Source organism: Dasypus novemcinctus, chromosome 20, assembly GCF_030445035.2.
Source record: "Dasypus novemcinctus isolate mDasNov1 chromosome 20, mDasNov1.1.hap2, whole genome shotgun sequence".
Classification (NCBI taxonomy): Eukaryota; Metazoa; Chordata; class Mammalia; order Cingulata; family Dasypodidae; genus Dasypus; species Dasypus novemcinctus.
The window spans coordinates 49125068-49152578 of record NC_080692.1 but is presented as its reverse complement, the minus strand read 5'-3'; the positions used below and the strand labels follow the sequence as shown (position 1 = coordinate 49152578).

Here is a 27511-nt window from a genome sequence, read left to right as displayed (position 1 = left end):
TATTTTTTGATCCCTCAAGGGGATCCCTTTATGCCATTTTAAAACAGAAACAAAGGAAAGAAGCCAAAAATCCAGAAGAGGGGCAACTTTGAGAATTCTTTCATATTCCTAGAAACTAAAAGGGTTATGTGTTAAACAAAGAGCTTTTTCCTTCAATTTTTAAAATTAGACAGCATTATGCTTGAAATGATCATCTCTGCATGAAACTAAATGATAAATCATGTAACTATTTATGGATCATAACTAGCAAAGCTTTTTAATTTAGCTTTTATTAGAACTTTATTAGAACTTGAGTTTTATTAGAATTTTACAAGGATAACTAAATATAAATCCAAGTGAGAAATCAGTGTTTAAATAACTTCATTGGAATAGTTAATGAAAATTTATGCAAATGTAAACAGTTAACAACTGCCTTTTAAAATTCTTATTTATTTCTCTCTGCCACCCCCCGCCTCCGTTGTCTGTTCTCTCTCTGTGTCCATTTGCTACGTCTTCTTCTTTGTCTGCTTCTGTTGTTGTCAGTGGCACAGGAATCTGTGTCTCTTTTTGTTGCATCATCTTGTTGTGTCAGCTCTTCATGTGGGTGGCATCATTCTTAGGCAGACTGCACTTTCTTTCGCGCTGGGCAGCTCTCCTTATGGGGCACACTCCTTGCGTGTAGGGCTCCGCTATGCGGGGGACACCCCTGTGTGGCAGGGCACTCCTTGTGCGTATCAGCACTGCGCATGGGCCAGCTCCACATGGGTCAAGGAGGCCCGGGGTTTGAACCGCGGACCTCCTATGTGGTAGACGGATGCCCTAACCACTGCACCAAGTCCACTTCCCATGTGTCTCTTTTTTATTGCATCATCTTGCTATGTCAGCTCTCCATGTGTATGGCGCCACTCATGGGTGGGCTGTGCTTCTTTCATGTAAGGCGGCTCCCCTTGCAGGGCACAATCCTTGTGCATGGGGGACCTCTATGAGGGGGCGCCCCTGCATGGCACGGCACTCCTTGTGCTCAGCAGCACTGCACATGGGCCAGCTTACCACATGGGTCAGGAGGCCCTGGGGATCAAACCCTGGACCCTCCAAATGGTAGGCAGACACTTATCAGTTGAGCCACGTCTGCTTCCCTCACTTTGCTTTCTTAACAGTAGCCATTCTAGTGGTATAAAATGTTATCTCGTGGTTTGGATCTGCATTTCCCTAATAGCTAGTGAAGTTGAACATCTTTTCACGTGCTTTTAAGACATTTGTATTCTCTTTGGAGAAACGTCTATTCAATCTTCTGCCCATCTTTTAATTGGGTTGCTTGTCATTTTATTGTTGAGTTGTAGGATTTCTTTTTATATTCTAGATATTAAACCCTTATCGGATATGTTGTTTTCAAATATTTTATCCAATTGAGTAGGTTTGCATTTTTACTTTTGCGACAAAGCACTTTGAGGCAAAGTTTTTAATTTTGAGGAAATCTCATCTATTTTTTCTTTCATTGGTTGTGTTTTAGACATAAAGTTTGATTGGGTTTTAGAAAATAAACCATTACCTAACACAAGATCCTGAAGATGCTTCCCTACATTTTCTTCTACGAGTTTTATAGTCCTGACTCCTATCTCTAGGTCTTTGATCCATTTTGACTTAATTTTTGTGGATGGTGTGAGAAGGGAGTCCTCTTTCATTCTTTTGCATATATGGATATCCAGTTCTTCCATCACGATTTGTTGAAGAGATGATTCTTTCCCAACTGAGTGGACTCAGCAGCCTTGTCAAAATTGGCCATACACGTGGAGCTCTATTTCTTAATTGTCAATTAGATTTCATTGGTCAATATATCTATCCTTGTGCCAGTACTATGCTGTTTTGACAACTGTAGCTTTGTAATATGCTTTATTTTTTAAAAAAGATTTTATTTTATTAACTTATCCCTCCCCACCCTCGATGTTTGTAGTCGCTGTCTGCTCTCTGTGTCTAGTCATCTTCTCTTAAGGAGGCACCAGGAACTGAATCCAGGACCTCCCATGTGGAAGAGAGGTGCTCAATCACCTGAGCCACCTCAGCTCCCTGGTTTTTTGTGTCTCTTGTTGCATCAGCTCATCGCACCTGCCTGTGCACCAGCTCACCTTCTCCAGGAGGCACTGGGAACCAAACCCAGGACCTCCCATGTGGAAGGTGGATGCCCAATTGCTTGAGCCATATCCGCTTCCCTGTAATATGCTTTAAAGTCAGAAAGTACGAGTCCTCCAACTTCATTCTTCTTTTTAAAGATGTTTTAGACTATTTGAGGTCCCTTAAACTTCCAAATAAGTTTGATGATTAGCTTTTCCATTTCTGCAAAGTAGAATGTTGGAATTTTGATTCGGCTTCCATTCAATTCTATAAATCATTTGGATACAATTGACATATTAGTGATATTTAGTCTTCCAATCCATGAACAGAGAGCATCTTTCCATCCCATCCATTCTTTGATTTCTTTTAGCAATGTTTTGTAGTTTTCTGTTTCTAAGTCTTATACACCCTTAAATTTATTCCTATATATTTGATTCTTTTAGTTGCTATTGTAAATGGAATTTTTTCCTTGATTTCCTCCTCAGCCTACTCATTACTAGTGTATAGAAACGCTACTGATTTCTGCATGTTGATCTTGTACCCCACCAATTTGCTGAATTTATTAGCAGCACTAGCTTTGTTAGAGATATTTCGGGACTTTTATATATAGGAACATGTCATCTGAAAATAGTGAAAATTTTACTTTTTCCTTTCCAATTTGGATGCCTTTTATTTCTTTTTCTTGCCTCACTACTCTGGCCAGAAATTCCAGTAAAATGTTGAACAGCAGTGACAGTGCATCCTTACCTTGTTCCAGATCTTAAGAGGAAAAGCTTTCAGGTCTTTCAACATTGAGTATATTGTTAGCTGTGGGGTTTTCAAATATGGTCCTTATCACATTGAGGAAGTTTCCTTCTATTCCTATTTTTCTAAGTGTCTTTTGTCAAGAAAGGGTGCTGAATTTTGTCAAATGCCTTTTCTGTGGCAATTGAGATGACCATGTGTTTTTTTCCCCTTCATTTTGTTGATGTGATGTTATTACATAAACTGATTTTCTTGTATTGAACCAACTGTGCATACCTGGGATAAATACCACTTGATTAGGATGTATAATTCTTGTGATGTACTGTTGGACTTGATTTGTAAGTATATTGCTGAGAAATTTTGCATCCTATTCCATAAAAGAAATTGGTTTGTAATTTTCTTTTCTTGTATGTTTATCTGGCTTTAGTATTCGGGTAATTTTGGCTACATAGAATGAGTTAGGTGGTGTTCCCTCTTCTTCAATTTTTTGGAAGAGTTTGAGCAGAATTGGCATTAATTCTTGCAATGATGGTAGAATTCACCTATGTAGTCATCTGGTCCTGGGTTTTTTTGGGGAGGAGGGTTTTGATGACTGATTCGAGCTCTTTGTAATTCATCTGTTGAGGTCTTCTATTTCTTAGAGTCAGTATAGGTTGTATGTTTCTAGGAATTTGCCTATTTCATCTAGGCTATCTAATTTTGGGGCATACATTTGTTCATATTCTTTTATGATCCTTTTTATTTCTGTGGGGCCGGTAGTACTGTTCCTTCTCTCATTTCCGATTTATTTATTTGCATCTTCTTTCTTTTATTCTTTGTCAATCTGGCTAAGGGAATGTCATTTTATTGATCTTTCCAAAGAACCAGCTTTTGGTTTGGTTAATTCCCTCTGTTATTTTATATTCTCAAATTCATTTATTTCTGCTCTAGTCTTTATTATTTCTTCTGCTTGTTTTGGGTTTTCAGTTCTTTCTCTATTTCCTCCAGGTATGTAGTTAGAGCTCTGATTTTTAGCCCTTTCTTCTTTTTCTTCTGACAGCATTTAGAGCTATAAATTTCCCTCTCAGCACTGCCTTCACTGCATCCTGTAAGTTTTGGTATGTTGTGTTCTCTCTTTTTTTCAAATTCTACTCAATTTATTCATTTTTTAAAAAGATATTACATTAAAAAAAATATGAGGTCCCTATTCACCCCCACTGCCCCCACCCCACCACTCCCCCCCAGTAACACTCTCCCCCATCATCATGTCACATCCATTGCGTCTGGTGAGTACATCTCAGGGCATCACTGCACCCCATGTCCCGTGTTCCACACCATAGCCCACACTTTCCCATGTTCCATCCAGTGGGCCATGGGAGGACATACAACATCCGGCAATTGTACCTGGGGCACCACCCCGGACAACTCCAAGTCCCGAGAATGCCTCCACATCTCTTCTCTTCCTCCCCTTCCCCGCACCCAGCAGCCACCATGGCCACTTTTTCCACATCAATGCCACATTTTCTCGATTATTAACCACAATAGTTCATGAATAGAATATCATTAAGTCCACTCTGATCCTTACTGTATTCCTCCTTCCTGTGGACCTTGGCTTGGTTGTGTTCATTTCACATCTATGTCAAGAGGGGGTTTAGATTCCACATGGACATTGGATGCAATCCTCCTGCTTTCAGTTGTAGGCACTCTAGGCTCCATGGTGTGGTGGTTGGCATTCTTCAACTCCATGTTAGCTGAGTGGAGTAAGTCCAATAAATCAGAGTGTAGGAGCTGAAGTCTGTTGAGGTCAGGGCCTGGCTATCATATTGTCAGTCCAGAGATTCAAATCCCCTAGATATATCTTAAGCCCCAGCACCAACTACAATTCCAGTAAAGTAGCATGAAAGGCTTGTGAAAAGAGATCCCATCTGAGTTCAGCTCCATCACGCAGAAACACCAGCTCCAAAGAAGGGCCAACTGACATGGCAGTGAACCCCATCTGCCATGACCATAGAACCTGTGGGTCTCTTTAGCCCTCAAAAGGACCAATACCTGGGGTTGTATCTACTTTATCTGTCTCTGAGACTCTGCTCAGGTGTGCATAAGGGCAATCCTTCTGACATCCTCCAGACTCTTTTTTAGAGACTCATAGCCATATAAACTCATTTGTCCTTTCCATTTCCCCCTTAATTTAGGTCAAACAGCATTTTTAACTCCTGTTATTATATGTAGACAGGGATATTCTGCTGGTCCGCGTTGAACCTTTAATTCAAAGTCATTTTCTAGTTGCATCATCAGCTGGTACTTGGCAGTGAACCCTCGGTGCCAGGGAGGCTCATCCCTGGGTGTCATGTCCCACACTGGAGGGAAGGCATTGCATTTACATGCTGAGTTTGACTTCGAGACTGGCCACATTTGAGTAACACGGAGGCTGTCTGGAGGGAACTCCTAGGCACAGTGCTGCTCTAGGCCTTGTTCTTATTTCAGGCGTATAGACTCACAAGCATAGTCATTAGTATCAGGGGTCACTGTTGGACCCTCATTCCTTCCTGATCCTTTACCGTTGCACCTGGGGAACTGCCACTGCTCCCCTAGGGACCATGACAGAGCCCCCCGGGCCAGTAACCCAGTACTCCCCCAGCTGTTGTCTTTAATTGTTTCCACTATGAGTATATCCAAACATTTCCATGCACCCTGGACTTATGCCCTGTATAACTCCCTGTCAACCATATATCGCCTGTCCATAACATCCCATACCAGTATTCCTCCACTGTCATTGTTGAACCACTCTGTGATCCAAAACTTCCTGAAAAGTGAAGCCCAGTATAATGTCAGGTTCCCTTACCAGTAAAATGGAATATAGGGATGAGTTTAAAGGTTAGATATAGAATACATATTGATTTGGAAAAATTCTACATCCTATCTTTTTCTTTTCCTAATTATTGAGCTTCTCTTCACAGGAGCCCTAGATCACAGTAATTCATATATACAATATACAGTACTCCCACACATCCACCATAAAACCTTTTCCCTTCCACAGTGATAATCTTTTAACTTATTCATATCATATTTACTGAAACTGATGTACAGACTCCGAGACAATAGCTTTCAAACAAGGACATCTGTGCTTACATTGTGGTCCATACTTTAGGCTATACAGTTTTCTAAATTTTTTAGTTATCCTATGTTTTACATTATGGTTTACATTATTAGTCTGTCGTCCCCTATATGTTTTTGGTGTAATATTACATGTTTTATATTCATCCTTGTGTACTCTCGTGAAACTCCTCTCTTGCCCCCACATTTACCTTGGTTCCATCCATTCAACATCCACTTTCCCCTCCCCTTGGGGCCCATCTCCATTTCCCGAGGAGCCACGTCCAGAGATACTTGCAACAGTGTTCCGGGCCTGACTTGCTCAACTGCCCTAATGCCCTGGGAGCCACCCTTTCTCTCGAGAGATACAGTTCCCTCTATTTGATGGCATTAGTCCTCCCCAGGATGTGGGTCCACCCCCACTCTCACTACTTGGGTCTCTACCCAATGGTACAACCCACCCTGGTAAAATGAGCATTCAGACATTCCCCAGGAGTCCGTCCCGTGTCAGACCATCCCCTCCGAGCATCCTAAACAGGTAACCCTCCTAATTATATTTTGATACGGTTTTCTCAGCATTTTACTCTCAACCAACACCTGACACTCTCACATGTTCGTATGTTGCCCCTCCCTCCCCCCAATTTTTTGGGCAATATTACCCATCCGCCCATCTCCAGCCGCCCTCAAACCCGCAAAGCCCCACCCAAAGGCAACCCCTTGCCCCCATTTTATCTCTTCTTTGTGCTCATATTTACCACTAGCTCATCACAGATTCCACCCCTGCAGACGTCAGCTCACATCCTTCCTCCACCCCCTGATTTCCTGTAAGCCTATCTTCCAGTCTATAGCTCTCTGAGGCAGCTTGCTTATTTCATATCATTAAGGTCATGTAGTATTTGTCCTTCAATGCCTGGGTTGCTTCACTTAATATAAGGTTCTCAAGATTCATCCATGTTATCACATGTGTTTGTAGTGTATTTGTTCTTAAAGCCGAGTAGTATTCCATTGTATGTATATGCCACATTTTATTGATCCACTCATCTGTTGATGGGCATTTGGGTTGATTCCAACTTTTGGCAATAGTGCACAATGCTGCTATGAACACTGGTGTACATATATCAGTTTGTGTCCTTGTTTTCAGATCTGCTGGGTATATACCCAGCAGAGGTATTGCTGGGTCATATGGTAAATCTATGGTTAGTTTTTTGAGAAACTGCCAAACTGTCCTCCAGAATGGTTGGATCCTTCTGCATTCCCACCAGCAGTGGATGAGTGTTCCCATTTCTTCACATCCTCTCCAGCATTTGTATTCTGTTTTTTCATAGCCGCCAATCTTATGGGAGTAAGATGGTATCTCATTGTAGTTTTGATTTGCATTTCCCTGATAGCTAGAGATTTGGAGAATTTTTCATGTGCTTTTTAGCCATTTGTATTTCTTCTTTGGAGAAGTGTCTGTTTAAATCTTTTTCCCATTTTTTAAATGGGCTGTTTATCTTTTTATTTTCAAGATATATGAGTTCTTTATATATGCAAGTTATAAGTCTCTTATCAGATACATGGTTGCCAAATATTTTCTCCCATTGTATGGGCTCCCTTTTTACTTTCTTGACAAACTCCTTTGAGGTGCAGAAGGCTTTAATTTTGAGGAAGTCCCATTTATCTATTTGTTCTTTTGCTGCTCGTGGTTTTGGTGTGATGTTCATGAAGCCATTTCCTATTACAAGGTCTTGTAGATGTTTCCCTACATTGCTTTCCAAGGTCTTTATGGTCTTGGCTCTTATATTTAGGTCTTCTGCTTGTTTTGGGTTTTCAGTTCTTTCTCTATTTCCTCCAGGTGTGCAGTTAGAGCTTTGATTTTTAGCCCTTTCTTCTTTTTCTTCTGACAGCATTTAGAGCTATACATTTCCCTCTCAGCACTGCCTTCACTGCGTCCTGTAAGTTTCGGTATGTTGTGTTCTTATTTTTGTTTTAAATTAATTACTGATTTCTCTTGCAAGTCCTTCTTTCATCCACTAATTTTTAAAGAAGTATTACTAGACTTCCATATATGTATGGATTTTCCAGTTCTCCACCTACTATTGATTTCCAGCTTCAATGCATTATGGTTAGAGAAGACCCTGTGTATGATTTCAGTCATTCTCAGTTTATTGTTACTTGTTTGTGACCCAACATGTGGTCTATTTTGGAGAATGATCCATGTGCACTTCAGAACAATATATATCCTGCTGATTTGGGGTGTAATGTTCTGTATGTATCTGTTAGATCCAGTTCATTTATTATATCATTCAAGTTCTGTTTCTTATTGATCTTTCACCTAGATATTCTATCTACTGATAAGAGTGGTGTATTGAAGTCTACAACTATTATTGTAAAGACAACTATTTCTCCCTTCAATTTGGCAGTATTTTGTCATACATTTCAGGGTACCATGGTTAGGTGCATAAATATTTATTGTTATTTCTTCTAAGTGGATAATGCCTTTTATTAATATAGAATGTCCTTCTTTGTCTCTTATAACGATTTTGACTTAAAGTCTATTTTAGTCTGGTATTAGTATAGCTACCCCAGCTATTTTTTTGTTACCATTTAGGTGGAATATATTTTCTCATCCTTTAACTTTCAATCTACTTGTGTATTTAGGTCTAAGGTAGGTCTCTTAGAAACAACATATATTTGTTTTCATCCATTCTGTCACCTGTGTCTTTTGACTGAGGAGTTTAATCCACTAACATTCAGTGCTATTACTGTAAAGGTAGTACTTATTGCAGCCATGTTGTCCTTTGGATTTTATGTCGTATCTTTGTCTCTCTTTTCCTTCACTGTAACTTTCTTTTCTGTATAAGTGATCATTTGTGATGTATCTGAATGATCCCTATATCATTTCTCTTTCTACATATTTTTTCAATATTTTCTTTGTGGTTATCCTGGAGTTCATATTATATAACCTACAACTATACCCTACTAATTTGAAAAGATACCAATTTAGCTTCAAGAGCACACACATTCTCTGCTCCCATATCCCCATTTCCCTTCTTTATGTTGTTTTCATTCCACTTTAATATTTTATATTTTGCACATCCATTATCAGGATATATGCCTTTTTCTTGTTCAATTGTATTCTCATTCTTATATGAATTAAAGTGTAGGGTTGTATATTGAGGATACAATACTATTTAGTTTTCAGTTACCCTTACAGATGATCTTCATTGCTTCATGCTACTCTAAGTCACTCTATCCTGTCTTTTCCTTTCAATCAGAAGAACTCCCTTTAGTATTTCTGTTAGGGCAGGTCTCTTGTTGATGAACTCTCTTGGTTTCTGTTTATCTGTGAATATTTTATCTGTGAATATCGTTTTTGAAGAATATTTTGCCTGATAAAGAACTTTTGGCTGGCAGTTTTTTATCTTTCAATACCTTAATTATATCACATTACTGCTTTCATGCCTCTATGTTTTTTGATGAGTAATCAGCACTTAGTCTTGTTCAGGATCTTTTGTATGTGATAAATCGCTTCTCTCTTGCTCCATTTAGAATTCTCTCTTTATCCTTTACATCTGACATTCTGATTAGTATGTGTCTTGGAGTAAGTAGGTCTATTAGGATTTATTCTGTTTGGAATACGTTGACCTTTTTGGACCTGTATATTTACGTCTTTCATAAGAGTTGGGCGGCTTTTGGCCACTATTTTCTCAAATATTCTGCCTCTTTTCCTTTCTCTGCTCCTTCTGGGATATTCACGATATGCATGTTTGTGCGCTTCATTTTGTCACTTAAATCCCTGAGACACTGCTTAATTTTTCTATTCTTTTCTCCATCCCTTCTTCTGACAGTATGATTTTGAGGTTCCTGTTTTCTGGTTCACTGATTCTTTCTTCTGCCTCCTGTTGTATGCCTCTAGTGTACATTTAACCTCTAACTATTATGCCTTCCATAATAGTTAGAGGTTTCTTAGTTAAGTTTCTTTTTATACTTCCAAATTCTTCTTATGCTCACACACCATTTTTTTTTTTGGTCTTAATTTTTTATTTTATAAAAGAAAACGAAGTGTAATTTTTTACTAAATGTGGACATGTTTGCCTTCTACATACTACGGATTAATTGGCGCCTAATCTGTGTTCAGTGAGACATCTTCCACTTTTTCATTTTTTTATTATCTTTTTTTAAAGGTACATAAATCACACAGAATGTTACATTAACACACTGTCTTCTTAATACTTTTTATCTCTTTATGCATATTTTCCTTTATCGCCTTGAATTCATTTAGATTTGCTTGGACTTATTTGATTAGTTGTTCTACCTTCTGAGTCTCCTCTGAAGTTTTAATTTGTTCCCTTGATTGAGCCATATCTTCCTGTTTCTCAGCATGGTTTTTTTTAAGTTTTTGCTGATGTCTAGGCATCTGCCTATCTTGATGTGTTAACTCTGATGATCCATTTTCCCCTCTTTTCTAGGGTTTTATTACTGATTGGCTTTGTGTTAAGGTTCTTCTTTTTCTCTTGGTCTAGTTTATTCTAGACCTTTAGAATAGCCTGTGTTTAACTGTTCAGATTTGCTCACCTCTTCTTCATCTGTTTCTTGCCCTGGATACGTGGTATAATTTTTAAGATTGCACTTTTTATGCAATTGTTTTACCTCCAGGAGAGAACTAGCTTCCTCTGTTCCTTGTCTGGGAATCTTGACTTGTTCTGTTTGTTTTTGTGCAGACTCTAGTCTCCAGCTCCTATGATTTGTTTAAATTCTCTCCTTCACTCAATGCCCTGCTTTCCTTATACTATTCAGTTCTGGGACCAGTCCAAAGCTGAACTCAATCTCCCTTAAGCACCCCAATGTTCATTCTCCAGTCTCTTTCTCATATTGGAAAACAGAACCATCATCAGCCCAGCTGCTTTAGCCAGAAATGTTTATCTTTCTTGATTCTTTCCTCTTCTTCACTTCTCCTCATTTAACTCATCACACCATCAAGTTCTATCACCAAAATATATTTCCAGAGAGTACCACCATATTTTTTCACTTGGAATACTGCAAAGAGTCTCCAGACTGCTTTCTGCTGCTTCCAATATTGCTTCCTCTCTTCTATGGTCCATTTGCTATACAGATCATGCTGCTGACCTGCTAGAACCCTTCAGGGGATCCCTCTACACTTAGAACAAGAGCCAAACTCCTCACCCTTAGATAAACCAGCTGCTGCTAACCTCTACTATCTCATCTCATTTTACTCTCCACCCTGCTCACCACCTTCTTGCCACACTGGTCTTCTTTTACTTTCTAAACATGCCAAGTCCTCCCCAAGCCTTTGCATGCGCTGTTTTTATCTGTCACTGAAATGCTATATACGCAACTTCTTAAAGACCAATCGAATTATAGTATACTATAATCATTGTGTACACTGTGTGGCAGATAACAACAGCACAATAAATAGCATATAGAGTCTGTAAGTAATATAATTAGAATACTATACTATTTATAATATATAAATACTACATAATAAATACTGTTGAGTTAGTGAACTATCTAATCTGAAACAATGGATACAGTCCGTGAAAGAAATTGAGGCTGAATGTACAAGTTCATAACCAGTTAAAATCAAGTAGAACTACGCTATACCTTTTTTACCTTGAGCCAGTATGACTGTGTCTTGCATTTTCTTATATCTGTTCAGGCACTGTCGGAGATCTTCTATTTTCCGATCCTATTAATAGAATAAATTGCCATTTTTAATAGTATGATTTTAAATGGTAAAAGTAATTGTGACATAGAGAATAAGCAGATGTAAATTATTTACATTTTTTAAAGAGTACATTCTAAACTTTAGTAAATATGGTAATATCTAGAATATTTTTCCTACATACATCAGAGAGATGGAAAAAGTACCTCTAAAATTAGAGCTCCTATCCTTCAGCTGCCATCTTTAAAAAACAAAAACAAAACAAAGTAATAAGATACAAAATGAAAACCAGTAACTTAAATTACTCACTTCTCTCACTTCACTTAGAAGACTCTTGAAAGAGTGATCCATTACCTATAGTCCTTACTTTGAACCCTGCCATTAATCAATATCTGGCTTCTCCATCTCAAAGCACGCCACTGAAGCTGCTTTGATTAGTCACTAGTGATCTCACGCTCGCTAAAAGCAATGAACTCTTTTCATTCATTTCCTCATTTGCTATCTAGATGGCACTAGACTGACCCCATTCTTCCTTCTTTCACTTCTCTTTCTATTCTGATGTCTTAATCCTTTGACCAGATATTCTACTTCCATAATCTCACTATCTTCCGACATAGGTTATTAAATGCTAGCGCTTCAAGGTTTTGTCCATGGTCCTCTTCTTTTCTCATGTCCTCAACTGCGACAGGTTATAAAAATGGCCTCCCTTGCTTCTCCCCCAGTTTCTGGGCTTGCCCAAGTGACTTGCTTTGGCCAATAAGATATCAATAAACATGATCCAAACAAAGATTTGAGAAGCATTTGCTTGTCCTTTCTTGCTGCTGTAGGGAACACTGACTCTGCGATGTGAGGAAGCATGTGGAGAAGAGATGAATCACCCCAGATGAGATCAACCTAGACCAGTCTGTCATCCCCGGATTTGTGGATGAGGCCGTCCTAGACCATCCAGCCCCAGGTGAGCTGCCAGCTGCCTGAGAAATCAGCCAACCAGCCGAGAGCAGAACCACCCAGTCAACCCACAGAAATATGAGAAAAAATAAATGTGGAGTACCACGAAAGACAAACTGATTCTTCAAATATAGCTTAGTCCCACCAATCCTTACTTCTGTATTTCTCCTAAAATTATTGAACTTTACTCCCCACCAATTTATAATTTTACATTAGCCCTGTAATTTAGATTCCATTTCCAACTTCCTATGATAAATCTTCTTTCAGATGTCCCTTCAGCACATGACAATAAATCTAAAACTAGGCTCATTATTTCACCCAGTACTCGAACGTCTGCTTGACACTCAACCCTTAACAGGCACCATCATTCAGCCAGTTGTCCAAACCAGAAAATTACTCTCATTCCAAAAATCAAAAGGATCATTAAATCTTTTCAACCCCTAAATTTCTCTAAAGCCTCTTTCCTCCTTGCTCCTTCACTGCCACTGCCTTACTTCAAACCTCTTCATTCCCCGCCCCCTCCCCACTATCTTAACAGCCTCTTAATTGTTCCACCTGTCCTCACTCATCCCTCTTCATTCTGCCAGCAGTGTCAGCTTAAATTAAAATGGCAATTTGACCAGGCCACTGCCCAAGGCCTAACACTCCAAGCTAACACCCCCGTTCATTTAGCCAGCTTACAAGACTTCCTGCCATCAGACTGCTGTTCTTTTGCCAGGCTCAAAGCCTCAGAAGCACTGGGCTGTTTTAAGTCGTGGTTATAAGACAGGTTTTGACTCATGCATTTTGCTTAGAAGCTTTGATTTTCCTAATAGACAACTCCTGCTCTTACTCAGAATTTGCTCCAATATCCCCTTTGAAGCCTTTTGCAAGCCCCGAGGAAGTCATGTCAGTTTCGGTACTTATTGAGGGAGTAAAATTCAAATAAAATGAATTTCAGTGATTTCTTTTTAATAAAAACTATGGTGGGCAGCTTCCAAATTGCTTTCCTTTCTATTCAAGGGCAGGAAAGACTGGCAAAAAGAAACCTATATACATATGGGGGTGGGTGAAGTGGGCAGGTGACAATGAGTTTATTTCCAAGGAGTAAAGAACAAAGACAGTGAAAGGGAAAAATAAATAAAAATAAAGATAGAAGAAAAACAAGGCAAGAATTGGAGAAACTTATGACAGGAAAAGATTAAGGCAAAGTTCTGTGGCATTTTGTTGTTTTATAGTTCCATTTGTTAAGGGAAACCAGGTGCAAGCAATTCTGACAATGGTCACTGAACCCTATTTTGCTGCCTACCACGTATACAGCTGGTCAGGTAAGCCGTGAGGAAGCACAGTTCCTCAGCAGGGATGGCGACTTGGAGTTACGTGTCCAGAAAAACAGGCTCTTTATCTAAATCTAGTCCTCTGGGTGTGACACCACTGTAAACAGGACCTTTTGGTGAGGTACTGCTATTAAGGTGCTGCCCCGCTGAAATCGGGATGGATCTTAATCCTCCTACTGGAGTCCCTTATAAATAGAGGGAAAGTCAGACGTAGAGAGAAGCCAAGAGCAGCCAGGAGCCGGAAGTCAGTGGAACCCAGAAGAGAAAGACGACGACACTGCCACGTGACAGAACAGCCGAGGAGCCCCACAGGCTGCTGGCCAGCCAGAAGACATGGACTCCAGGGGGAGGCAGGCCTCATGGCCTCTGAAACCCTGAGCCAATAAATTCCTGTTGTTAAGCCAACCCACTGATGGTATTTGTTTCAGTGGCTCAGAAACTAAGGGAGCAGGATAATGGCGTCCTTACTCTTAAGGATGTGGCTGAGGCAAACTAACCACCCCCAACCACTTCCCCGTCCAGGGGAAAAAGACCCCTGGAGACTCTGGAACTAGACCTGTGCAGCTAAACAGAGCCTGGGGCCATCTTGACTCCATGGTGCCCGTGCCTCTGCTTTCTGGCATCTCACCTCTTGGGAGAGCAGAGATAATCTGAGAAAGAAATAATAAGTGCATGGGAAAGAAAATCAACACGACCATGAAGCTAAAGTTGTCATGGGCTACCTCCTACGGAGTTCATACCTGAACCCAGAATTTCCAGAAACCACAGAAAGGAGGTGCTTGGAATATATCCTTTCTCTCTGTTGTCTCCTGAATATCCAGAACTGATCTGCTGGCTTGGCCATGTGCCAGATTCAGAGAGGAATCTGGTCCCCATCTCTGTTTGTAGCCACAATGGCAAATGCCACCACTGAGCACATGTGCACGTGGGCAGGGACAGAGAATGCTGCCCCTTCTCAAAAATAGTGGTTAGGGTGGATATCTCAAGAAAATAGCATGAATGACCAAAACAGTGTTCTAAAACATCCAAATAAACACTCAGATTTCATTTGGATACCTTCTCTTCATTGGCTGCCATCAAAGACTCCACTGCTTTTTTCATTTTTTGCACTTCAATATCTGGAAATAACAACATTAAGTTAGAATTCAGCTTAGTTATTAACACACGTGACAATGACGAGAAACTATTTAACTCTGCAGACTGAAATATTTTAAGGTAGAAATGTTAAGGATTTGTTTTGTTCATTTTTTTTAAAAGGTACATTTAACACATGCATTCTCTTCTAGGGAAAATCTGAAAAATGAACACCTTCCATCTCATGTAAACAGTCCTAATTCCAGAATGAAAAAGTATGTGAGTGTTAACTACCCTCCCTCAAAGCCACAACAACATCCTCATGAGAAAACCCTAAGGGTAAAATTTGAGAGCTGTAACAATATAAACATGGAATTTTAAAAAAAGAAACCTATCAAGCAGTGGCTGACAGCAGTGAACGGTGTATTTAATGACAAAAGCACAGGAGATGATATTTAGTTATAGCCAAGATGGAGGCACAAATGATAAAAGCCTGATGGAATGTGGTATTTGCATGAGCAGTCATGCTAAGAAGTTGGGTATAGCTTCCGTATAGAAGGATAAGTATTTTGCTTCATCTATAAACTTCATTTCCAGTAATGCTTTAAAACAGATTTTAAGACATGAAAGAGAACAAAAGCTGAATGTGATTTTCCTTAAAACTTGAAATTAAAATACAAAAACAAATATTTTAAGGATGAAAAGTCATCCCAAATGAAACCACAAATTTAAAAACTGAAAGAGAGAGAAAATTTCAGTCATGGCTGCTTGTGTCTGAGAAAAATTACTCCTTCAGTTGATGTTTTAAACAATGATGAATCTTTCAGCAAATAACATTTTCAATTAAAGTAAATTCTATAGTACCTACCCCTCCCCCCCTTTTGTGAAGGCAAATTGCCCTTGATTTGAGGATTCAATGTTTAGGGGAAGATCTCATATCAAGGATATATCTTTATGTTGCATTACAGTAACTCTTCCAGGTTCCATTAATTGGCTTGGCTACCATTTCTTTGGTAAGACCAAGTGAGTATGTTTAAGGTAGCAAGTTTCTCTCGTAGACACAGTAGAACAGTGAAATTCAAACCATTAAAAAGCAAAAGCAAAGCTCAAACTTATCTTGTAGGGTTGATACACCTTAAAAAGAGTGGGTTTTCACAGGAGTACAAACATTATTTTCTTTTCTGGCCCTGTACCGCCTGGGCCACAGGGAAAAAGATTTCTCGCCTCTACCACTCAGGGTGCTCTACTGTATCCTGTGGAGCAAAAGGACTGAAATCGGACAAAATCAGCAAAGCAACCTTTTTCCCCTTGTTTTTACTGTTTGCTTCTTTCTCCTCTGACTTATGTACTCTGAAGAAATGGAAAGCTTATTGATGAAGCAACTTTACATCTTTGGTGAGAGAAATGTCTTAAAACATGCAAAGAACAGTCCAAGTAGTGCTTTTGATGAATGTAAAGGCTGATGGAAATATACCAAAAACCTTACTTTTTTCTTTGAGCTTCTTTTTAAAATTTTCATCTGTGTGGGAAAACCCATCAAACTGGAAGTTAGCATACATCACAACAACTAGTACTTTAAGAGCACTATTATTCAGCCTCCATTTACATATAACACAGAGACTCTAACCTCATAAAAACCTAATATTATGCACTATTTTGTCACATTAGGACTGGTACTACAATAAATAGTGCTCTGTGTGAGAAGAGAAAGAGACTCACACGTAATTCATTAGAAGACCTAAAGCTCACTTGATTTCCTCATATTAAAATTAGGCCTGTGGAGTACACGTGGTTAAAAACAAAAAACAAAATGAAAAAACCTAATTGTAATGCTTTGGTGGTTTACTTTCACATTTCCATCACATTGTATTTGGTAAAACTCCAGGCATTGTTTGGGGTTTTTCACATTCCTGCCACACAACGTTCAGTAGAAATCCAGTTGCTGATTGTTTTTGCTCCATTTTGTGTACATTCCCGTCACAGTCTGGCACACATCCCCCTGAGCGTGCCTGGCACGGGAAGCATGCCCCGCGCACCGCACCACCCAGCAGCACCGAGCTAGACAGTCCGCCGCCTGCGCACGCAGCCAGCTGCTGTGGCGCCAGAGGACTGCCACGACTCCAAAGGCTTGCTAACTCCCCTGTTGACCTGGCCGTGCTTGGGCGGCCAACCGTTCAGACTCGTCCCCGTCCTCAACCAGACCTGGGCAGCACGTGCTCATGTCGCCTCTAGCACGCAAGTCCTGGGACGCCACTTTATCCTTAAAGCCCTAAGAACATGACCTGTTCCTACATGTCCTTTAAGATTTCTACATACACCCAAACATAGGCGGGGGGAAATCCATTTTCCTCAATGAACTGAGCCTTCTGATCAGTAGGGAGCTGTGACCCCTTTGGGCACACGATCGTATTCTAGAGCCAACGTTTTAGAGAAGATCTAACGCGAGTCCCTCAATGTGCAGACAGTAAGATTGCTCATTCTGACATGACAGATGAAAATTTATCAACATGACACTAAATGGGATTTGCCCATTCTGGATGAATCAGAAGTTGCTTTGGTAATTTATAGTGCTACAGTTATCATTTATAATCATAAAGAAAGGTAAAATTCTATGTAGTATTGTCAGATGGCATGTACTACATTTCTAATTTATAAAATACATTTCATTCAAGTTATTTTCTACTAACTTAAGCCTATGTTATTAAAATAATATCCACATAATATTCATAATCTAAGTCAGTTAGATTTAATTATATGGACATTAAAATAAAGTCCATATAATATTCAGAACAAACCTCCCAGAATAAGGAAAAAGTTTGGGATACATTTGTACATTTTTCCCAAGTCAAAATTAGCCTCTTTTTGTTTTCTTGGTTGAGAGCCAGCGCCACAGTAAGAAACTTTGATTGGTTTTCCTTACTTTTCTCAATAGAGCAAGATAGGTTTCTCTTATCTCTTATTTTGTGTTGTCTCAAGATCAGTTCAGAGGGAAGCAATCCCGGACACGGTAATGATTTCTTCTAGTTCTTTTTGATGCTTCCTTTACTGCAACTTGGAAGGTATGCCAAACAAGAAAAGTACAGTGTACTAATCTATAATGAACACACGCACAAAATTACACAACTGCTCTCCTCTTGCTGCTGACAACAGAATGATTCCCAAGCAGAACGCCAGTCTCAGGAGCCCCTGGCCCAGGCGGTTTCCCTTTCTATGTGTTAAAAATTTCATGTAGACTAACACTGGATTATTTGACAGACCACAGAGGATTCTGACAAAATAAGATAAACATTAAATATATAGTTTTACCTCTATCAAGAATCTCGATCTCTTCTCCTTTCATCTTGCACATTAATTTTTCTTGTAGCCTTTTTACTTCAGATTCCTTCTCTTCCAGTTTTTCTTTTAAAGAGGCCAGTTCATCCTATAAATTATATATTAGTTTGAGAATAGCAGATTTTGAATGCAAGGGAATATTATTTAAATCAATAATTAGTTTTGTGAATGAAACAATCTGCAAGACTTTATATGCACACATCAGAAGTCAAACAATGGCAATGATAAGCAGGAAGCAGGACAATAAAAGTCCAATTTATTCTAATTATGATATAATCCTTTCAAGGTTCCTTCTGACCAAATAAAAAATAAATTTTATTTTTATTTTTTTTTGGCAGTACTGGAGATTGAAACTAGGGTCTCGTATGTGGGAAGCAGGTGCTCAGTCACTGGGCTACATCTGCTCCCCAATGAAAGTTGGTTTGTTTGTTTTTTAGGAGGCACTGGGGACTGAACCTAAGACCTCATATATTGGAAGCAGGCACCTAACCATTTGCGCTACATCCACTCCTTAAAGAGAAATATTTTAAAGTGTAATTAGGGCTAAGTAGTAGCCCTAAGAATTGAATCTTACATCAAATTAAAAATTCTGATTAAATTAATAAAGAAAGATAATCAAATAAGAAGGTTGCCATCATAAAAAGCAAAACAAAATACAAATTCGAGAATAGATGTTAACATTTGTTTTATATTTATTCATCATTTCAAGATGGTACACATGCTCCTTAGACAAGCATAAAGTTTAATTAGTGGGTTAAATTAGCAGTTCAAGAATGACTTAAAAACCAAATTATGGGACTAAATAATCCACCGTTATAAATAAAAACAGTACTTCCTACAATGGAAGAGAATATATTTTAAAAAAACATTGTTTTACAACATCTAAGTGGCTTAAAGATCCTGAGTCCAATTATCTATTTATTTTTCAGCTTCATTTTGTTAAGAATTTCTAGGTAGCTTTAGCAAGTTTAAGTTTTACTGGCTCTATTTAAGACAGAAAACAGTTACTCAATGCTAACAAACAAAACTTTATATTTGACACCACATTTATTTTGAGCCGCTAAAGATATTTATTACTTTTAGTACTATGAGAAGCAGCAGCTCTCCAAATCCTAAGAAGCTGGCCTCATAGTTTTCTTTCTCTTTCTTCCTTTGATGTTTTAATGGTTGGAAAACACACCAAGTGCAAGAACTTTTCATTAGCACTGGCCAGAGGGGCAGCCCCATTCTCAGTGCGCCGCTCCTAAGCAGTGGCTTCTATTCCTTCTGTGAGGTGGGTAACTGCTGTAGAGCAATAAGTCCCCCTCTCCTGCTGGGAGGAAGCTGGGTTCTTTCACAGGTGAACCACTGCACTTACTGTAACATGCTCAGGTTTCAGACAGTCTAAGCCAGGTAGATTCCAGTCACAAACTAGTATTTTTATTTTGTCTGTTTATTATATTATTTTTCACTAATTATTTCATATGTTTCATACACTGAAAAGAGTATTAGGGATCAGAGTGTCCCTTTCATCAGCTTTAAATGCATTTTTATTAATAATAAATAATAATAAATGCACGCACAAAATGAATGCACACACCACAAGAAACACCATCACAGCAAAACGACACGAGCCAGAGCGCGACAGGCTGGGCGACCGCACCTTGAGGGACTCCCACTTTTGCTCCAGGCGCTGCTTTTCATACTGCATCTGACCCACCTTGATTTTCATGCTAGAGAGTTTGGCCATTAAAGACTGGTAGAGAGACAGAGGAGTGAAAGAAAAGTCCAGGTAGGAGAAGGCAAGGTAAACAACCAAGAATACAGCATCAGTTCACGAGAGAGGTTAGATAATTCAGAGGAATGACACATTTGGTTCCATCAGATTGGCTAAGCCCTGGTTTTGATCTGGAAACACAGCGTTTAAGTTCGAGGGTTCCTAGCTTGGGGAAATGCTTCATTCACTTGAAAAATATATTCCTTACCCTGTGCTAAGTAGAAAATATATTGTATTTATATTACCGATCATAGATAAATAGTAAAGTCATTTGTTTCAACATTTTTTCCAATGAGAAAACTTACTTTGGTTGATTTTAGCTTTTTCTCATACTGAAGTCTTTCACTGTCCATTTCACTGACTCTCAGTCTCAAATCTCTGATCTCTTGCATTAGCCCCTGTCCAAAAGGAAAACAAGGAAATAACTAGGAAAGCAGTAATACAGTTATTTATACCAAAATAGCAGCTTAAAAATCTTGAGAACTCAAAGCTTCTAGAATTAAAGTTGTATTAATTACATTACACAAATCTTATCTCCTTAAAAACAAAAGCATCTCTCCATTTAAAAATACTCCTTTAAATTCTTAATGCCTGTGCCCTAAAGTAATGGGATCATAAAAACACAAGGTGACTAATTTTGATTAAGAAAGTTAACTAAGCACTTGCTCTTATTTGCCATAAAAATGACTAAATGAACTGCCTTTTAAAAATAAACCACAGAAATATTCTTCAGTAAAGTCACTTCCTCTTAATGCTTTTTCAGAGACATACAGATATTTTAAAATATATATATTTTTATAATTTCTTCATTGTCTACAAAAACACAGATTGTTCAACCCAATTTGGATAAATAAAATGAAATTTAAATCCTTTAAACTAGGGATTCTCATCTTAAAAGCGGATGAGGGCTCTGTTATAAATAAATATTCAGGGAAGCAGATATGGCTCAACTGATAGAGCATCTGCCTACCACATGGGAAGTCCAGGGTTCAAACCCAGGGCCTCCTGGCCCATGTGGTGAGCTGGCCCACGCACAGTGATGCATGTAAGGAGTGCCGTGACATGCAGGGGTGGCCCCCGCGGAGGGGAGCCCCACATGCAAGGAGTGCACCCTGCAAGCAGAGCCACCCCACGCGAAAAAAGTGCAGACTGCCCAGGAGTGGCGCTGCACACACAGAGAGCTGACACAGTAACAACAAAAAAGAGACAGAGATTTCCGGTTCCCACAGACAAGCATGCAAGCGGACACAGAAGAACACACAGCGAATGGACAGAGAGCAGACAATGGGAGGTGGGGGGAAAGGGCAGAGAAATTAAAACAAAAATCTTAATAAAATAAATATTCAGTATCATATACAATTCTTCATGTAGAAAATGAGAACAATTTTCATAATTCAATACAATTGGGTAACTTTTCTACCAGCACTTTTAAAAATTAATTTGCTATTTAAATTTCAATAAGTATTTTAAGAACAAGTGGAATATTTTTGTCTAGAGCCCCAAGAGAAGAAAAAGAAAATTAGAATGCTAAACAGTACCAGCTCCTTCAAAAGAGAAGCTCAAGCACCCCGTGAAGGAGAGGATTTCTCTACTCCAAGCTGGGAAGGCCCCTCCGATGGTTAATATGTTCATGCTCTTCTCTTTTTCAACAAGACAACGTTGTGGACTACAAAAGAGAATTATACTGCAATGCCATAAAAAACAAAAAATTATGTTAAAAGAAAAATAGTTCCGTCTACTAGAGGGTATTCCAAATTTTGAAATTTTTGTGATGATTCTCGCTCACAAAGTCTAGGAAGAGGGCAATGTTTCAATTAGAGGACCTATTTTCTCCCATTTACAGATGAGGTAGAGGACAGTGGGACATAATTCAATAACATGTTTGTTGTGATTCCTTATCTTCAAACTCAGACTTCAAATTCAAGGGAAAAAATCAGTTTCTCCCATTTGTTGAAAATAATCTTTTTGCCTACTATGAGTCTTTCGTGATCTTCTCACCAACACTGTCTTTTTATGTATCTCTTCCCGCCTTCTCATTGTTAAGAAACAGCTTTGAGTTCCTATTTATTGTTGTATTTTACTTCCTTTAGAAACGGTGGCATTTCATAAAGAACAACTGAAGAAAATGGAAGTATAAAATGAGATAATTTTTCTATTTAAAACCAAACCAAACCAAACCACCCAATTGTCTTTTGTGGCAACATTTTCAATAGGAACCCAAATCTCCAACTTGAAGGAAGTCCTATCTTCCCACCGTAACTCAAGCTGGAAAATCTGGAAATAGATTCTTACTGTGAAACTTTTAAAAATGGGATGCAGGGTACTTCAGTTACTTTTTTATCAGAAGATCAGTCCTCTTTAAAAAGAAAATCCCTGTGATCCTTTCAGAACGCCGGTGTCCTCCCACGGCGACTCAAGCTGACATGTGTGCTCTTGGCCAGAAGGGGGCACTGTCGGACGCTGCTAACCACTTCCCGGCAGCAATTCCTGGAGCCAGGAAGTCCTGAATCTGCCAAGGATTGAAGACTTTTCACCCCAATCTTTTGGAAATGCCTATACTTCTTTCCCACTCCAATATATTCTAAAACAGTTAAAAGATTTTGGGTTCACGAAACAGCCAAGGACCCATTTTACTTTACGTAAGGCAGCAATAATTGGAAAATAAGCATATACACGAGGCTTTTATTTTGAAGGCTATTTTAATTATTTTCATATTTTACTAATAATCCTATAATCTCTGGGTATGCACATCCTACCTTTTATCAGTAATGGTGAATATTTATTAGAGAACCCTCAGGGGCTGAGTTTATGGGCGGTTTGATTACAAAATCATATGCATATGATTGAGAATCCAAGAGTGAAGGAAGGAAGCTCTGGCAAAAAAAAAAAAAAAATTTAAACAAAATAGAAACTAAGTCAAAAGATGTAATTATTGCTCTTAAATAAACAAAACATTTAGTGCAAGTTAGTCCTAATGTTTAGGTAGCATCTTGTATCCAAATTAAACTAGAATCATCTTGCTGCATCAGCTCGTCAAGATGATGCAATAAAAAGAAACGCAGATTCCCGTGCTGCTGACAGCAGCAGAAGCGGACAAAGACGACGACGAAGCAAATAGACACAGAGAACAGACAACTGGGATGGGGGGGTGAGGGGGGAAGGGGAGATAAATAAATAAATAAATCTTAAAAGAAAAAAAAATTAAACTAGCAGTACTCCTAAAAGGTTAAGGCTTCCCCTAAACTTAGTGTACAAATGCAGATCTTCTCCATCAGCAGTTAGCTCCTTCAACTTGTTCTCCATTCATTAACTGAGTTTTGCTATCATCCTTTGCATTGACTGTGGGGCCATAGAATGACACAAGGAAGAAAAAGAGGGAAAAATAAGAACTTTTTTTTTAAATGTTTTAAACCAATTTGACAACTTTCTAAGTACTGTTTTGGATGGTCAAATGGCTTCTAAAACCCTGGTCCTTGGCAAATGATCCAGACAGGTAACTGGCAAAGAGCTGGAAGACTAAAACACGAACCAAGTTAGGGATTTCCTCTCACTACTGAGGAAACAAGATATATACCAAGATTTGCACTGTAATTGGATCTTCCACAAAATTTAATTTTGAAAATAGGAATACAGTATACTTCATTATCTTCATCTATACTGGACTTTCAAACAATGGATAACATATGTAAAGTACCTGATATCATGACAGCATGCAGTTAGCACACAATAAATGTTTGAAATGAAAATAGAGGTGAAAAATAAGTAAATGATTTCTCCTGCTCTCTCCTCCTTGGTACCCATTTTCTGATACACTGTGATACCTCTCCATACAGCCCAACCAAGGAAAGAGAACAAAGAAAAAGAGGGAGATATTCCTTCAGAGAGAAAGAATTTCCGTAGCTCTTGACATTTCATTTCAAATGAATAGCTCTCCAGTGGACATGTTCTCTCCCTCTCCTAACAAAACAACAAACAAACAAAAACAAGACCTGGATTAACAATAAAATAGGGAGACGAAACAATAAAGCTCATTTAGCCACTAAAATGGGCACTTAAGTTGTAGAATCTGCCCTGAACTTCACAACAGTATAGTGAACCTTATTTATGTGGCATTATTTATTTGTGGAATAGTCCAGAAGTAGAAGGTCAAATTAAAAGACCTCTAAAAAGCTTTGTGGTTTAACGCTTTGATAATATAAGTGTATTCTCTACACATATTAAAAAAATCTGTCTATTATATAGTAAATGATCAGTGTACCCAAATAGTAACAGGAAAATAATTCACATAAACCCATTATTTACCAAATTAGGAAAACCAATGTGCAAGACTGGATAGAAAGACAGATGATAGGTGGATGGATAAGATAGATGGTAGAAGTTCCAAATAGCCTCAAATCTAAAGTATTTCTAAAATCATGGACTTGCTGAAGGAAGAGCAGAATGAAATGAAATCTAATATTAATGCTAAAAAAAGTATTTCTAATGGTTGAGAAAAGAATATTTCATATCAAGAGACTCAACATAAAAATTGCTATTAACATTTAGTGATCAAAAGGTAAATTTTGTTCTGGGAAGCGTGGGTGCAGGCATGCAGTAATTAACTGGTCCCCGCCACAGCACTGAGGATCCCCAGCTCTTCCCTAGCAGTGTGTGCACACGTGAGAGGGCGCCGCTCACCTCTGCGTCTCTGAACCTGTCTTCGTAACCCAGCCTGTCCTTCTCCACAGCAGTCAGTTTCAACTTCAGGTTAGAGATCTCGGCCATGAGGTCCAGTTTTTGAGTTTCTAAGGATGTTCTACTCAGAAGCTCCTATTGAGAATTTAAAAGATACAGTCAGAAGATGTTTAACTATCCACGGTCACATTTGTTTTTTCATTTATGACTGCAAAGCTGCGACGGCAAAGAAGAGGACTCAGTGGAGTAAAATTACTCACTATACATGCTTTTAAAAACAGTATCTGCTTAAGTTACTCTCCTTTGATCTAAACATGTTTGTTTACTGGAGCAGACATGTATTGTACAGACACACAGACACACATAGACACACACATACCCTCTAATCTCAAGTCTGGTGATAACCACAATGACACCCACACACACCCACACACACTCACACCCCACCTCCAATCTCAAGTCTGATGATAACCCTAATGATGGGGCCAGGCACGCTGACATTTATTAAGGGCTGAGTCCTCCCAACCACGTAAGGGCTAGAAATCCTCATTATCTTTGTTTAACAAACGAGGAAGCTGAGGAAGAGAGGCTCAAGAATGGAGTGAAAGGCAGGTCCGGAATTCACACAGGCGGTCTTGCTCCAGTCTGAACTCTATCCACGACAGGACAGGGCCTCTACACGAGCACCGTGTGTGTGTGTTGTGTGTGTGTGTGTGTGTGTGTGCGCGCGCGCACGCATGTGTTATGAGCAGCTTTTCCAATAACTAAGGTCGCATATGGGTTTATCTTTTTCCTTAATCACTAAATATATGCTCATGGTCTAAAGTTAGGAAACCACATGAAAGCACAAAGAAAATTCAAATGGCCTACAATCCTATTAATCTCTCATTCCAGGCTCTCATTAATAAACACTTTTATTGCATGTACATATTTTGCGACCCAACTACTCTAGATTTTTGCTTAAAATATGCTAGTCTAACTGCACCACAAAATTTCCTGTGGTATCAGAGCTAACGTACAAATGCAGTATCTCAAAAGTTCAACGGGGAAGTCCCCCACGGGGCCGGCTTCTGTGCACACCTGCTGCAGCATCTCTTCCGTGGCGTTCAGTTTCTCTCTGTGCTCTTCAAGACAAAACTCCAGGTCGCGAATCTTTTCTCCCTGCGCCTCCACCTGGTCTGTTAACACACTTACCTGTATTGAGACAAAAATGCTGCAGTGAGTTACAAAGAATTTTGGGTCTTGTTACATTATTTCTTGAAATAGAACAAAAACTGGAATAATCTTGCCACTGATTTCGTTAGAAAGAAAAAAATCGAGAATTTCTGAGAAGACAGCAGTTGTCCACGTTCCTATTTGTAGGTTGCTATTGTTTTAAGCTGAAGAATCCCTGTTCAATTCTGAGTGTCACTGCTGATTAGGGACGTGCAAACTTTATAGGTGAAAACTATTCCAACTCTTCGTGGGGCGGAAGGTGTACACAAATTACCATTGTTTGAGGGAGGAGAGCAGTATTGGAGGTTAAGACGTGTAGCAGTTTGATTAATTGTGAATTCCAAAAAGAGATAGTGGATTATGTTTGTAATCTGGTCTGTACTGGGCATGACTGAGTTATGATTAGGGATTTGACTGGGCCACATCATTAGGGCATTGAGTTCCCACCCCTTGGTGGGTGGGGACTCACAGATAAAAGGCATGGCAAAGGACAGAGTTGGAGCTTTTGATGCAAGGGTTTTTGATTTTGGAGTTTGATGCTGAAGCCTTAAGCTGGAGCCTGGAAAGTAAGTTCACAGGGAAAAGAGAAGCCAGCCCCAGGGAGAGAGGAACCCAGGAAGCCTGAACCCTCGCAGACGTCAGCAGCAATCTTGCTCCAACACATGAAAATAGACTTGGTGAGGGAAGTAACTTATGCTTTATGGCCTGGTATCTGTAAGCTCCTACCCTAAATAAATACTCTTTATAAAAACCAATTTCTAGTATTTTGCAGTAGCACCCCTTTGGCTGACTAATACAAGGGGAAATAAAGCTAGTGTGTGAAACAGAAATTATCAAGGACTGTTCAAACTTGATACTTCAAGAAGAATAAAGAAAGGAACTCAGGGTATTCAAATCCCATGAGCTGTTTACAAGCATCTGTCCAAACCCAAGCTGTAACTTATCACATTCTCAGTCCACGAGGAGCCCAGGCTTAGTTCCTGACCCTTGGCACTTACTGCAAATCACGGTTTTTCTCCAAAGATCACCAGTCTGCCAACTATAATTTAGTTCATTTAGCTCAAAACACTGACGTAAAATACTTGTCAAGCATTTGAAACTGACCTGAAAATTTAACACCTAGAGGCAGGACTCAACTCAGAGTTGTGTTTTGTGTGGTCCATCATTTTTAAAACTGAAAAATTAAATTAAGTGCATAAAATCTGAATTTCTGATAAATTCCATGAAGTCGGGTCAGGTGACATAAGAGCTTTATTTCAGATGGGCCCTTAGGGAGCTGAGGCAGGTCAGGGCTGCTCCTCCTAGATGGGTGTGAGACCTTGAGCTCTGTCCCTGTCCCCACCCCTCCCTACTGCATACAGACGGTTTGAGGCATTTATTTCTTAGCAGCCTGGCTCTGTAAGCATCTGAATTGGACATCCCCATTTAAAATAAGTCTTTAAATATGTCTGAGGAAAGATCAACATTGAAAAGTCACTCGCCTGAAGAACGAGGGATTCCTTATCATTTTCTAAACGTGCAAGCCTCTCCTGATACACATCGCCATTCCCAGGCAGGTGTCCATTTGTCTGGAAGAAAAAAAAGACATATAATGAAAAAGGCTGACCCCTTTTAAAACTGGTGAAT

General features: G+C 39.2%; 1 protein-coding gene across 27 annotated transcripts in view; it reads right to left on the bottom strand.

The window, feature by feature from the left end:
- The window catches only part of PPFIBP1 (PPFIA binding protein 1), a 213418-nt gene that overhangs the window by 23170 nt on the left and 162737 nt on the right, over positions 1-27511 (bottom strand). For 5 of the 27 annotated variants that reach the window (XM_071210223.1, XM_071210234.1, XM_071210228.1 and 2 more), the window contains 9 exons: positions 27367-27453; positions 25751-25864; positions 24674-24805; positions 20302-20394; positions 19883-19975; positions 18214-18328; positions 16394-16426; positions 14890-14951; positions 11509-11593 (listed from right to left, as the gene is read on the bottom strand). In XM_071210223.1, coding sequence (XP_071066324.1) covers positions 11509-11593; positions 14890-14951; positions 16394-16426; positions 18214-18328; positions 19883-19975; positions 20302-20394; positions 24674-24805; positions 25751-25864; positions 27367-27453 — 814 coding nt within the window. The remainder of the gene's footprint in view (positions 1-11508; positions 11594-14889; positions 14952-16393; positions 16427-18213; positions 18329-19882; positions 19976-20301; positions 20395-24673; positions 24806-25750; positions 25865-27366; positions 27454-27511) is intronic. The other 22 variants (XM_071210225.1, XM_058282959.2, XM_058282980.2 and 19 more) reach the window with 7 other exon arrangements.